The sequence below is a fragment of the Bufo bufo genome, chromosome 3, assembly GCF_905171765.1.
Source record: "Bufo bufo chromosome 3, aBufBuf1.1, whole genome shotgun sequence".
Taxonomy (NCBI): domain Eukaryota; kingdom Metazoa; phylum Chordata; class Amphibia; order Anura; family Bufonidae; genus Bufo; species Bufo bufo.
In genome coordinates, this window is record NC_053391.1 from 508,136,170 (window position 1) to 508,150,244 (window position 14,075).

The following is a 14,075-nucleotide window of genomic DNA, read 5'->3' on the forward strand; positions in this document are numbered from 1 at the left end:
GGTTGCTGATCCCTGGTGTATGGGGTTCTCCCACTCTCTCTCTCAACCAAAAGATAGGGAATGCTGTATTTTAACATGCCTGGCCTTTTGGTTTGGGGAAAGATGAATGTATGCCAGTGGGGTTTGGAAACACCTTATTCCCCAGGGAAAAAAACATCAGACAGTGGTCAGTGGGGTCTGCCGCTGGGTCCTCTAAGAATAGGGTCCTGTTTCTCATCTGATTGAGATAGCTTAGGGCTATACACAACTACCTCCTGAAGTCCCATAGCGAATGAATGGATCAGACAGGTTATCTTGTGGACTTTTAAACTTGGCACTGCCCCTCTAAGTGTACTGCCAGGTTATACAATCTGCTTCTTTCTTTTGTGTTCCTAATTCCTATTTTCAAGATCTCTGCTTACTGTCATTTAATGGAATCATTGCCTCGTATACTCAAAGGTTGAAAGCCTCAAAGGCTGTGGCTTTCATTAAATTCCCGAACACTGTCCTGGAGGTGGCAAGGCATACAGATGTTAAGATCAAAGTACCTGTGCCATTTATAGCAGTATATATTCTGGAAATGGACCTTCTATAGGGCCGCAGTGATTCCCTGACATGTTCTCGTATCATTAGCTTAACCTCACTTTATAAGGCCAAGACTTCTATGCATCACTCCCATTGTTCTGTAACAGTCAATGTACAAGAATTAGTATGACGTGCATTCACCCAGATGAGGGTGTGACGTTAATAAATATACATCTAATAGAGTCTGCTTAGTTTAAATGAAGATACTTAACTTGGAACTTGGTAGTCAGTAAGTATCATCATAGGAGTTTCTGTTGTTCAAGAACCTTAAATTAACATATAATTGGTACTGTATACAGTCTATGACTAGTTGTGGGATAAGATTACTATTTTACATTGAGCTCTGTATTTCACTGAACGAAAAAGAGGTGAAAGGGCCTCAGACCATTTATCTTCCACTTATCTCAGTTCCTTAAATGAGTTGTCACACCTCAGCAAATGGCATTTATCATGTAGACAAAGTTAAAGAGGACCTTTCATGGGACTTAAAAAAAAACACTAATATGTAAGGTAAGTAGTCACATAGTACCTTCTGTTGTGCCGTTATGCCCCCCTGTGTACCCTGGCACCCAATATTCTAATTAGTACCTCTGGTACAGGGAGGGGACCTCAGTTCTGCTCAGTGGGTGTCTCCTTCTCCCTGGCTGTGACACTGTCCAGCCGCAGTGCACCGCTCCACAGCTAGGGAGAAGAAGAGCTGTTCTATGTCAGGCTATGTAGTGAATATAGTACCATCACCTTCATTAACACCTCATATCTGCGCTGCAGCAGTGGCAGGGACGGGAGCTTCTGCGCATGTGCACTCCAGCGGTCTCGGCCACCTGAGAGGCCGGCACTTTTTCCTATAGTGTGCAAGCACGGCCTCTGCTGCTGGATTGCAGAGTGGTCGTAACCATGAAAATGACCAGTGCATAATGGGAAAATGAATCAAGCCAGCAAAGGAGGCAATATGGACAATCACAATACATTAGTAAGTGCCTTGTATTAACTTTCTCTACATGATAAATGCCATATGCTGAAGTGAGACAACTCCTTTAAAGGGAGGATAGGTCATCAATATTAAAAGACTGGACAACCCCTTTAATGTTAACCTGTCCCACTTCACCAGGAAATTTTGGTCAACCATCAAGTCTCCTGGGAAAGTTCATAAACAGAACAGACACATTGGGGCAGAATATCACAGGGGAGTAATGGTTAATAAAAATTTGGGACTGGTCAGACCGTCAGTTCTTAAAGTGACACGGAAGATTTCTAAAGAGCCACCAAATTGAAATACAAGAACATTGGATATAGCCACGGATAATACTGACTGGCACTGTGTGAGTTTTAAAAGTTTTCATTGGAAATACGCCTTTGTCTTGTAAATAAAACGTCATGCCTCGTCAGTTTTATTAGGCTGGCTATATAAGGTATCTTGTAGGTAAGCTAATGAAGATTGATTAAGTAGCAGAAATGCAGATGCAGATCAATACTCTACATACAAAAGTAACTGCCCAATGCTAGAGTAACAAGCTAGAGGCAAATCTGCGCTCTCCTTTATTCGTTAGGCACTACCTCATGGGTACTCTTTCCAGAGTGGCTGCTTTATTTCCTCCTTCAAATGTATTTCTTGATGGGATTCTGCGAGGAAATATGGAACCACAGGTTGTAAAAAAGTCATCACAGATTACTGTATTAATAATCTGTGTTATGTTACTATGTATTGCTACGTTCTGCACTGCAGGCTGCAATAAAATCCAAATGGTTAAGATGCAATGAATTATCTTTTTAAGCACTGTAGAACATTCATTCTCTTGCTTGTTGTGTTTTGACACATCTAGAAATCGAATTAAATCAAGTCATTACCTTGTCAGAAGTGTATTGTATCAATCAATTAATCAAGAACACAGGATGCAAAGCTAAAGCACATCTGTCACCATCAGATCTTTATTTTGTACAAGCTTGTTTTAGATGCCAGTACGGTTCCCAACTGAAATGCCAATAAGGATTTAAAGGGAGTCTGTCATCAGCATTTCACTTTTTTAACCCTTCCCATAGCTCCCTAGCATGCTTACATTTAATAAAAACGTTACCTCTGGCATCAATCCTGGACTTATAGAACCATCAAATGATCTTTATAACTTATGCAAATGAGGGCTCGCAAGTGCCCAGGGGCGGCGTTACCCTCGTAGGTGCCCTGCTTGCTCAGCCTTTTCATTGCGTCCCCCCGCCCCTTCCTACCTTCCGCCCGCCCATCCTTTCCCTCTGACCGCCTTTCTACTAACTTGTTATTCCGCCAAGATCCCGCGCCTGCGCAGTCAGTCCGTCGCCCGGCGCATGCGCACTGCGATGCCCATTCCTTGTACGGCATCACAGTAACTATTGCGCATGCGCCGGCTAACGGCGTGAAGCCGGCGCATGCGCATTAATTACTGTGATGCCATACAAGTTAGTAGAAAGGCGGTCAGAGGGAAAGGATGGGCGGGCGGAAGGTAGGAAGGGGCGGGAGGACGCAATGAAAAGGCTGAGCAAGCAGGGCACCTACGAGGGTAACGCCGCCCCTGGGCACTTGCGAGCCCTCATTTGCATAAGTTATAAAGATCGTTTTTGATGGTTCTATAAGTCCAGGATTGATGCCAGAGGTAACGTTTTTATTAAATGTAAGCATGCTAGGGAGCTATGGGAAGGGTTAAAAAAGGGAAATGCTGATTACAGACTCCCTTTAGGGTCCATTCACACGTCCGTTGTTTCTTTCCTGATCTGTTCAGTTTTTTGCGGAACAGATCTGGACCAGATCTGGACCCATTCATTTTCACTGGGTCCTGAAAAAAAAATCAGACATTGAGCTGTCCGATTTTTTTCAGGACCCATTGAAAATGAATGGGTCCAGATCTGGTCCAGATCTGTTCCGCAAAAAACGGAACAGATCAGGAAAGAAACAACGGACGCGTGGTTAAAGGGGTTTTCCGAGATTCTGATATTGATGAGGAAGCCAAAGTTCTCTAGTAAGCGCCGCGGCCCCTTGCAGCTTACCAAGCACAGAATGGCTCTACTTGGTATTGCGGCTCAGCCCCATTCACTTGAATGGAACTGAGCTGCATCTAGGTCATGTTACTGATGAAAATGATGTCACTGGCCTAAGAAGAGGCCACAACACCAGAGCACTAAGGCCTCTTCTGACAGCTGATGGACAGGGGTGGGAAAGTCGGACCCATGCTGCTCGGATATTGATATCCTGAGGATAGGTCATTGTTATCAAAATCTTGGATAACCCCCTCAGAGGGAATCTGTCAGCAGTATTAACCATTCTAAACTGTTGAGAGCACTAGGGAGGTGCTGGGGAGAACATTGCATTGATGTTACTGGGAGCAGCATTTCAGTATCCAGCTCCACCCATTACTCAGTGGACGTAGATTCATGGTTCTGGCACCTACTCCTGAAGCAGGAGCTACTTGGGAACAGCTGTTCAATAAAGGTGCAGAGTGTCAGACCCCTGCAGATCAGATATTTATGGACCATGCTGAGGATAGGCCAACCATTTACTAATCTTGAACAGCCCCTTTAGGTGCACTGAAGGAGGAGCTTTACTGTGAGGTGCTCTCTGCTTCGATTCCCCTCCCCACTGCTCTGAGTGACAGCTCATCCAACCAGGAGACCACTACAAGTTACTCACACCAGAAGTCAGGGGTTGTAAACCAACTCAAACCAGAAAGTAATTCGCAGTAAAGCATAGACATGTAGCTGTGGTTCACCTGATTAAAATGCAGTTTTTTCTTTTAAGGATCTCAGGCTCCGTTTCTGAGTTATGATCGTTTTTCTTAAAATGCAAATTAGGCCTTTAGTGCAATGAGGGCATAACCATTGTTCATGTTGCACCCAATCTCCATTCATGTCTGTGGCCAGCCTGTCCCTGACAAGGTAAGGCAGGGACAAAGCAGCAAGAGAGGGACCAACCATAGAAAGGAGTGAAGCTTGGGTGCAACAAGAGCAATGGTGACACCCTCATTGAACTCTCATTGCACTAATGTTTTATGGAAATCTTTGAGCAGACTTACTCACGTTATTGAAATGTGCCATTTGTTCTAAGCAGGTCTGCGTTGAATGTCTGCTCTACATATCTCTAACATCATGAAATACCATGTTTTACAAGAAATATCAAGATACTAGAAACTGGGTATTGTCCACATCTATTACAGTTACAGCAGATGACATAGAAGAATAGAATGCTAATCTTTTAGTACTGTAACTTGATATTAATAAAGTTACGTGTTATTAATTAATGTGAGTTATTAGTAAGAAAATGACAAAAACATGCACTCCAGTTTGGTCATATACTGTGTGGTTACATCTGACACAATTCTTAGTGAACTACATAAAGAAACTTAGCATTACTTCCTATCAAAATATCATGCTACTGTATTAAGAGAGAAAATAGATATGTGAAGAACTTCAAATATCAGATTATTTCTTACGAAGCTTTCTTTATTCTTTCTGCAGCTATATTTTAGAAATCATTACTGAAATGGAGCTATATGAAAGTGGTTCTACATAAATAATTCACAGTTGACATTAATATATGCATAAACTCAAGTGTGTAGCTCCATGTAAATTGTGCTTGGTGGTCACATCGCTTAATTAATATTGGGGAATACTTGTTCACGATGAGGACTATCAAAACCCTCCTGCTGCTTTCTCATGGTCAAAGAGTAGGAAGCTGTAATGTTTCTGCAATTTACAGACTGGGTAATTTCTGAACTTGATTATCTAGCGATCCAGCGTTTATTTCTCTATTAGGTTTTATGAGGCCATAATAGACCCTTATTTTATGTTTGTGTGAAGGCCACAACAAACGGTGATTCCACTGATTTAAGTTCATTAGAGTGCTTCAGGACTTAGGGCAGTAAGGCCGCTTTCAGATGAGCGAGTTGCATACTGCAGACTCGCTGCGTGAATATAAGACGGCTCCCGCCCTGAACTTCCAGCACTGCCGGGGTCGCATAGCATGATATTGATTTATGATGCTATGTAACCCTTAGAGGTCTGGAATGTATTGTATAACACTGACATAATACTGTCAGTGGTATCCACTACATTTCAGAACTGTAAGGGTCAAATAGAATCATAAATCAATATAATGCTATGTGAGCCCGGCAGTGCTGGAAGTTCAGGGCGGGAGCCGTCTTATGCATTATTCACATGTCACTGTTTTGCTCAGTGATTTCTATCAGTTATTTTGAGCCAATACCAGGTGCGGCTCTAAACACAGAACAGGTGCAGATCTTTCTCTTATACCTTTTGTCTGCGGAGGCTTCAATCCTGGTTTTGGCTCACAATCACTAATGGAAATCACTGACCAATACACTGTCGTGTGAATGAGGCTTTATACTCACGCAGCGAGTCCGCAGTATGCAACTCGCTCGTCTGAAAGCGGTCAAATAGTAATACTGGAAAATATGGTCTCAAATGGTTTCCCAGTAGATTTATCATGAGTAAATTGAACTGTTACTCAGAACCCAGCAGAAAGCTGACAATACTCTGCCTTGGGTCTAATGATAGTAGGTGGTCTGTAGGTTAGACAGTCAAAACTAGATCAACTAGACTACTGTTCTAAGTTTACTCTATTTTCTGCATCAGCAATCTAGCGAACGCATTTTTAACTTGTCACCAGAATATGCAATGTAATCTGCAGGCAGCATGTTTTAGAGCAGGAGGAGCTGAGCAGATTGATATAGAGTTTTATGGGAAAAGATTCCACAAAAAATGTCATTAAAACATTTAATTCTCTGCAGTTTCTGAGTTCAGTTGTACACGGGGGAGGTGTTATTAGTGAATGACAGAATTCTGTGTGTGTATGCAGAGATAGCTGTCCGTCAATGATAGGTGTTCACGGGGGTGGTTTTATCTGTGATTGATAGCATTCTCTGTCTTTAATAAGAGAGAGCTGTCAGTCCGATAAGACAGACCCTGTGTACAACTGAGCTCAGAAAGAGTAGAGGTATAAATGATTAAATTTTCCCCCCACAAAACTATAGTATAATCTGCTCCGTGCCTCCTGCTCTATAACCTGCTGCCTGCATTTTGTGATAACAGGTCCTCTTTAACTACTCAACTAAACCTCGCTGTCTTATATAGACACTTTTGACAAGTGTATAGCATGGTACAAACATCTATTCTGTATGGTGCAAGTCAATAATAAATTGATTTGCGCAAAAATCATGTTGCAACTTATGTTAATGAGTTTAGAACAATGTAAAATATCATCCCAAAATGGATTTTTTTTATTTAAAAAAAGGAGCCCCACAAGGAGGTCCTGGATTGAATGGGGAATCCTAGTAAACAGAACCTTCTCATCAAACGTCTCTTATTGGGCTTCAAGGATTTTTTTTTTTATTATTATTATTAATCTCTTACATTTTTTGTGTGAAAACATACCGACATAACATAAAAGCAGATACCTGTCTAAAGCATCATCCGACTTGAATCTGTTGTGTATAGGCTGCTTCTTTTCATCTTTTTCAGTGCCGCTGTAATACAACATAGACCACTCATGTTCATGTTATTATAAAACATGCATATCTACCGGTTCTTTTAAGAGTATTACACTGGTTTCACAAAACAGCTGACCCAGTTGAGACTTCTAGCATTTCAACATTGCAGATACTGGTATATGTACAATAGGCGTATGAAAGACTGACAGCGGACATTCAGTATCAAAGTTATTTTCCTCCTTCTACTATTCATTTTTGTTAATTATTTCTTTAAATATGCAATTATTTGCAAGTGATATGTCTTCTCCAAGATCAATCTGGAAATCAACCGCACATAATGTTACGGTACTTTCACACTAGCGTTTTTCTTTTCCTGCATACAGTTCCGTCCCAGGGGCTCTATACCGGAAAAGAACTGATCAGGTATATCACCATGCATTCTGAATGGAGAGCATTCCGTTCAGGATGCATCAGGATGTCTTCAGTTCAGTCATTTTGACTGATCAGGCAAAAGAGAAAACTGCAGCATGCTACGGTTTTATCTCCAGCAAAAAAAACTGAAGAATTGTATTAGTGCCGGATCCAGCATTCAAAATACCGGAATGCCGGATCCGTCCTTCCGGGTCTGCGCATGCACGGACAGAAAAAAGGTGAAAAAAATAAATAGATGACACCGGAAAGACGGATCCGGTATTTCAATGCATATTTTTGACTGATCAGGCATTTTTAAGACTGATCAGGATCCTGATCAGTCTTACTAATGCCATCAGTTGGCATACGTTTTGCCGGCGATGGAACTGCTTGCCAGATCACTCTGCCGCAAGTGTGAAAGTAGCCTTAGCTCATAGCAAAAGCAAAAGGCCCAGTACGATCTAGCATAGTGCAGCTAACCATTACTTTCATCCACTACCAGAAGCTGAAGCCTGTTTGGGAATTAGGAATGCATTACAAGTAGCCCTGTGCAGAGACCACCCAACAGCCCAATAACATAATTGACAGAATGGCTATGACAACTAATGTGCCTATGGGTTTGAGCCTTCTACAAACAGCCTCAATTTGTGTATTTTTTCTTAAATTCAAAGAAATATATTTGATCACAAGTGAATGCAATGGAAGTGGATACAGTGGATAAAAATTATGCACCTGTGTAGACAAAACTGACCCTTTGTTCTATAGTTTCAACTTATATTACATTCTAAATATAAAAAATTCGAATAAATTATTTTAAAACCTAATACTGTAGTTTTCTCATAAATTTGCTTTAATATCAGGAGTAGTATAGGAATTCCAGCAGTAAAGCCACAATACAATGGAGGAGATTTATGAAACTGTCTAAAAGAAAAACAGTTTTTATTGCCCATAGCAGCTAATCACAGAACAGCTTTCATTTCTCATAGTGCTCTTGGAAAATGGAAGCTGTGCTGTGATTGGTTGCAATGGGCAACAAAGACAGTTTTGCTATAAGATAGTTTCATAAATTTATCAAAACTGGCATTTATCAAGACTGGCATTCCCATACACCAGTATTGATCCCTGTGCGCAGATGCATTTCTGGCAGTCTGAAATTCTAAGCTCGCTAGTTGCTGGCACAGACTTCAGCTATTACTATAGTATAGTTATAGTTAATCTGGTGGGCCAAGCAAAGCCCTGCCACTCCCGCTAAGCATGCCCCTTTTCCTTGCCCTAATTCAAAAGTGACAAGAAGATCTAAAAGTAGAAAATGACTATGCAAATATGGTGTGCACCATAATTTGTGACTTTTTTTATGCCTCTAGTGTGGTGTAAAGACATTGATGTCCCCAGTGTGTCTAATTATTACCTGTCCAAGTTGTCCTGTGATTTATATCGGCTCAGGACACTTTTCCCAAAGTTTTCGTCTCTACTGTAAAAAATATAAAAGCAGAATGTTTACACAAACACAAAAATGGAAACTCAAAAATGGTGGCCAGGGGTGTCTTATTACATCTTTTCCTCTTCCTCTTCTGGTCGGTTTTTGATCCAGCTATTGTCGATTAACAGGGTCCTTCTCTTGTTTGTCTCCTGTATCACATTCTGCCTGTTCACCGATCCCAGAGTATTACTTTTGGCATCTATTGAGTGGGACAAAAACAAGATAAATAAATTGCCTATAAAAACCTCTCATATGGTCATGTGTTACCTATTTTTTTTTTACATAAAATGTAATTTTGGAAAGGCCTTAAAGTGGCATTGTACTTTGTGTGACATGTCAAAATCTTTGTTTGGTGGGAGTGCGAGCACTGAGACCCACTGATTGCTAGAACGAGGAGAGAGAAGTGCTTATATTGCGTTCTGAATCTCCTCACTGCTGGAGACAGAATTGGGACAGACCTGTAGACTTTCTATTGAATCCATCTACTGCAGTGAGGAGCGAGAGATGCAGGCACTTCTGTATCCTCATTCTAGCAGTCAGCGAGGGTCTCCGACTTGGACCCCCACCGATCAAAACTTGTTGCTTGGAGATTTCAAAAGTTCTCAACGTACAGGGAAACTTTAGAAGGGTTACCCAATGGGATAATATTTTTAAATAAGGAAAAATGACAAAGTATTACTCACCTAACCAATCCTCCTTTACTGCCTTTCCTACTGTTATTGGGTCCTAACTGATCTCTGCTTCCTGGTCCAAACTTACCGCACAGGAAATGACTAAGGTGAGTATCTGCCACAGCCAGTGATTGGTTGAGCAGGCTTCTCCTGCCATATCCTATATCAAGCCTGGACCAAGAAGCGGAGACCAGCAGAGAGTCGGTAAGCCTCAAAACCCCTTTTAAAGCTTTGTTCACAACTGTGCCATGGATTCTATTCATAATCAAAGTCATTGCAGTGTGCTGGATTTGTACTTATGATGGGGTCTGTCGGGTGTTCCATCCAGGTTTTTATTGCTTTTACAGCAAGTATAGTGCATCATGTTAGGCTGTTCTTGTCAGAAGTTATTGGATCCCAGAATGAAATATTGAATGAAGATGTGAACATAGCCTTAGTCCTATTATATAACATCATGTTGATATAATCACCCCATATGTATTAGTTATATTGATAGAGGCTCAATATCATTCCAAAGTTCTCTGTCTATTCGTAAGACAAGTTTTAAGCCATACAATGTTTAATTGATTTTCTTATAAACACTATGCAGATAAATATTACCATTTCCAGATTTGCTATAAGTAGACATCTTTTCTGGTCTTTCAAACCTGGAAAATATAAAACAAAAAAGTGTCATTGGACAATGATATACACTAAGAGTCAATTGTGATGAATGCCACTGACTAGAATCTTGAAAATCTGTGTACTTGTAATGGTATATTTTCCCTTTTTTGTGTTTCAGTAAGACCTATAGTACAATAATTGAGCAATGGGTGAAAAAGACACACCTAATCAGGTAATAATGGTGTGACCTACAGTCAGGGCCGGCGTCATAACCCGGCATCCCCGGGCAAGTGCCGGGGCCCAATGCTCCTGGGGGGGCCCACTGAGCTGCTATGAGCACTTCCATCAATACAGATGGGAGCTCTCACTGCTGTCATTTCACATACGCAGTACCCCTTTGGTGGGCCCTCTGAGCTGCAGAGACTCAGGACACGCCCCCTCTACACAGGACACATGCTGCCTGAGGAGAGAGACCGAGAGAGACCGCAGGGCTGGAGCTGGAGCAGAAGTGTGAAGACAGTTAGTGAGTGAGTCTGCACTGTGACTGTCTCTTCTCTGTGGGACAGAAGGAAAGGGGGGGGACGCTGCTGCTTCATTCTATTTAGTTGTGTTACTGTTTTATTAAGCAGTTTGTCTCCATGACACCTGCCCCCCCCCCCCCCCATATCCTGTCCTATCTCATCCTCATGGGGCCCCTGCTGTCTCCTTTCCTCCCTCATGTATACAGAGCTCCTGTCCCACCCTCCTATCTCCTATTGCTGCCCTGCACAGACCTCCTGCCCCTACTTCTTTATGAATCCCCCTCAGAGCCCCTTCCACCTACTTGCTGTGTCCACCCCTCCTGTCCATCCAGGGCCCCGGGCCCCTGTCTCACTCCTCTGCCTCTCATTATGGTGGCATCTGAACCGCATTCACCATAAGGACCTTCTAACGTCACAGGGTCATGTGACTGTGCCCCCCACCCCGTACTGTGCCCCCCATCCCGTACTGTGCCCCTTTATACCCTGCATTGTGCCCTCCTACCACACCATGTGCAGTGCCCCTAGTCATTCCCTGTACTGTGCCCTCTTATACCCTTTAAGGCTACTTTCACACCTGCGTTAGGTGCGGATCCGTCTGGTATCTGCACAGACGGATCCGCACCTATAATGCAAACGCTTAGATCCGTTCAGAACGGATCCGTTTGCATTACCATGAACATGTTTGTTCATGATAATGCAAACGGATCCGTTTTGACTTTACATTGAAAGTCAATGGGGGACGGATCCGTTTGAAAATTGAGCCATATTGTGTCAACTTCAAACGGATCCGTCCCCATTGACTTACATTGTAAGTCTGGACGGATCCGCTTGCCTCCGCACGGCCAGGCGGACACCCGAATGCTGCAAGCTGCGTTCGGGTGTCCGCCTGCTGAGCGGAGCGGAGGACAAACGGTGCCAAACTGATGCATTCTAAGCGGATCCGCATCCACTCAGAATGCATTAGGGCTGGACGGATCCGTTCGGGGCCGCTTGTGAGACCCTTCAAACGGAGCTCACAAGCGGAGCCCCGAACGCTAGTGTGAAAGTAGCCTTATCCGGTCACTGTATGGTGGTTTTATCATTGTATGGCGGTGTTATCACTATATGGCGGTGTTATCACTATATGGCGGTGTTATCACTATATGGCGGTGGTATCCAATAACTGCATGGCCATAACTGTATCCCCTTCCCTGCCCACACCACTTTTTTTAGACCTGGCATGAGCGGGAAAAGATACAGATTGCGGTGTTAAGGACCTTTGCGCCACATCTGTGTCAGAAATACGCCTAACATAGACGTATTTCTATATAATAAATGACCCCCTAATTGTATTATCATTAGGGGGTAAGGCTAATCTCTGTATATTATATAGATTCTAGTGTATTATACTGGGCCCTGTATTTCCCAGTTGATAATGATCCTTGGGAAACACAGTCCTCACCCCTGACCACCAGGACCAGGCAGCGCTCTGTCAGTACATGGCGGCCTCCCCTCTCCGCCACGCTGCTCCGCCGTGTACTGGGGCTTATCCTGACACTAGGGCTGGGTTCACATCAAATTTTTTCCATCCATTTAATGTATACCAAAAATGTATGCGTAAACAGATGCCTCAGACTGATGCCGTACAGGGGCGTCCGTTCACCATACAGTTCCATGGTAAAAAAACATATACGTTAACGTATGCATTTTTTACTGGACTCTGCAGGATACAAAAACGTGGAGTGGTGCACATGTGTATACATCAAACCGATAGGAAAAACGTAATGTGAACCCACATTGGGGGGGGGGGGGGGGGAGGGGGGCGTACTAAATTTCGCTGTGGGCCCAGTCAGTTCTAGCTCCATCACTGCACATCTCCTTCTCTCCTCCAGGCCTGGCTCACTGCTGCAGCGGGCCGGAGGAGAGAAGGAGCGCAGGGAGCTACGGTTAGTGAATGACAGGACCACCAGCTCCCCTGCAATGATAGGTATGTGAGGGGGCCACTGGGGGGTCATTCATCACACTGTGAGGGCCCCTTACACAATATAATGACTCCCAGTGCCCCCCATTTAGTATAATGATCCCCATTGACCCTCCATTTAGCATAATGACCACCAGAGCCCCCATTAAATATAATAACCCCTCGTGCCCCCTCCATACAGTATAACCCCCAGTGTGGGGGAGACTGGGGGTCATTATTCTGAATGGAGGGTCACTGTGGGGTCATTATACTGTGAGGGCCCTTTACATAGTATAATGACCCCCAGTGTCCCCCATTTAGTATAATGATCACCAATGACCCTCCATTCAGTATAATGACCCCCAGAGCCCCCTCCATACAGTATTCCCCCAGTGTGGGGGCTACTGGGGGTCATTATTCTAAATGGGGGCGACTGGGGGTTATTATTCTGAATGCAGGGCCACAGGTGGTCATTATACAGTGTGTGGGGGGGAAATTGGGGGTTCATTATACTGTGTGAAGGGCCACTAGTAGTCATTATACTGTGTGAAGGGCCACTAGTAGTCATTATACTGTATAGGGGCCACTGGGGGTCATTATACCGTGTAGGAGCCACAGGGGGACATGTCAATGTAAAAAAATGCCTCATGGGGGCCCACTGGGATTTATCGCCCAAGGGCCCACATGAACCTGGAGCCGGCCCTGCCTACAGTAACCAAACCTGCTCTGGCTAAAAATACTCAAAATAAAAAAACTGCTATGGCATGGAAAATGTATTTGGATTATTTAAAAATAATGATTGATGACTGCTAAATACTAGGGTTCTACATAGTTCTAGAAACAGCACCACACCTGTCCATTAAAAGTATTTTTACATACTTTTCAGTCATCTTGCCCTTGATATCTGTCCCCGCCAGTTGTAGCTACCCTGTCATGGGCATGGCAAATAACTCGTCACTCAGTCTCGCCTGGTCAATCACTGGTCCCGACGGCTTAGGCAATCCAAAGGTTCGGTTGGTTGGCCAATCAGAGGTCTGAGGCAGTGGTCTAATCCAGGAGCGAATAGTGTGGCCCATTTTAAGTGCTCAGCATTCTAGGTAAATCAGCTCTCGGTGTGCATATTGTGTGGTGTTTACTCTGTTCTTTGACCTGGCATTTCCTTGACTACTCTACTTTATTAACCCTTCTGGTTCTGAATTGTGTTCGACTTTGGACCTCGACTTCCCTTTTGCCTTCTGTTTTTAAAATTGTCGTTTCCTCCTGGTTATGACCCTGCTCTGACGCTGTTTTGGATTTTGTTTGGCTCTGACAATTAATTTTCTGATACCTAGGTTTGACCCCTAGCATTGTTAGATTATTCTCGTCACTTCTTTGCTCCACCAGTCAGCAACTACTCTGTAGACACAACCTGAGGAGTTC

General features: G+C 43.4%; 1 protein-coding gene across 5 annotated transcripts in view; it reads right to left on the reverse strand.

The window, feature by feature from the left end:
• The window catches only part of SCEL (sciellin), a 143,830-nt gene that overhangs the window by 75,940 nt on the left and 53,815 nt on the right, over positions 1-14,075 (reverse strand). For 4 of the 5 annotated variants that reach the window (XM_040425334.1, XM_040425333.1, XM_040425332.1 and 1 more), the window contains exons 2-6: positions 10,194-10,240; positions 8,995-9,121; positions 8,851-8,913; positions 6,999-7,067; positions 2,119-2,184 (exon numbers count right to left, since the gene is read on the reverse strand). In XM_040425334.1, the coding sequence (XP_040281268.1) occupies positions 2,119-2,184; positions 6,999-7,067; positions 8,851-8,913; positions 8,995-9,121; positions 10,194-10,221 (353 nt within the window). In that variant the 5' untranslated portion in view covers positions 10,222-10,240. The remainder of the gene's footprint in view (positions 1-2,118; positions 2,185-6,998; positions 7,068-8,850; positions 8,914-8,994; positions 9,122-10,193; positions 10,241-14,075) is intronic. The other variant, XM_040425335.1, reaches the window with a different exon arrangement.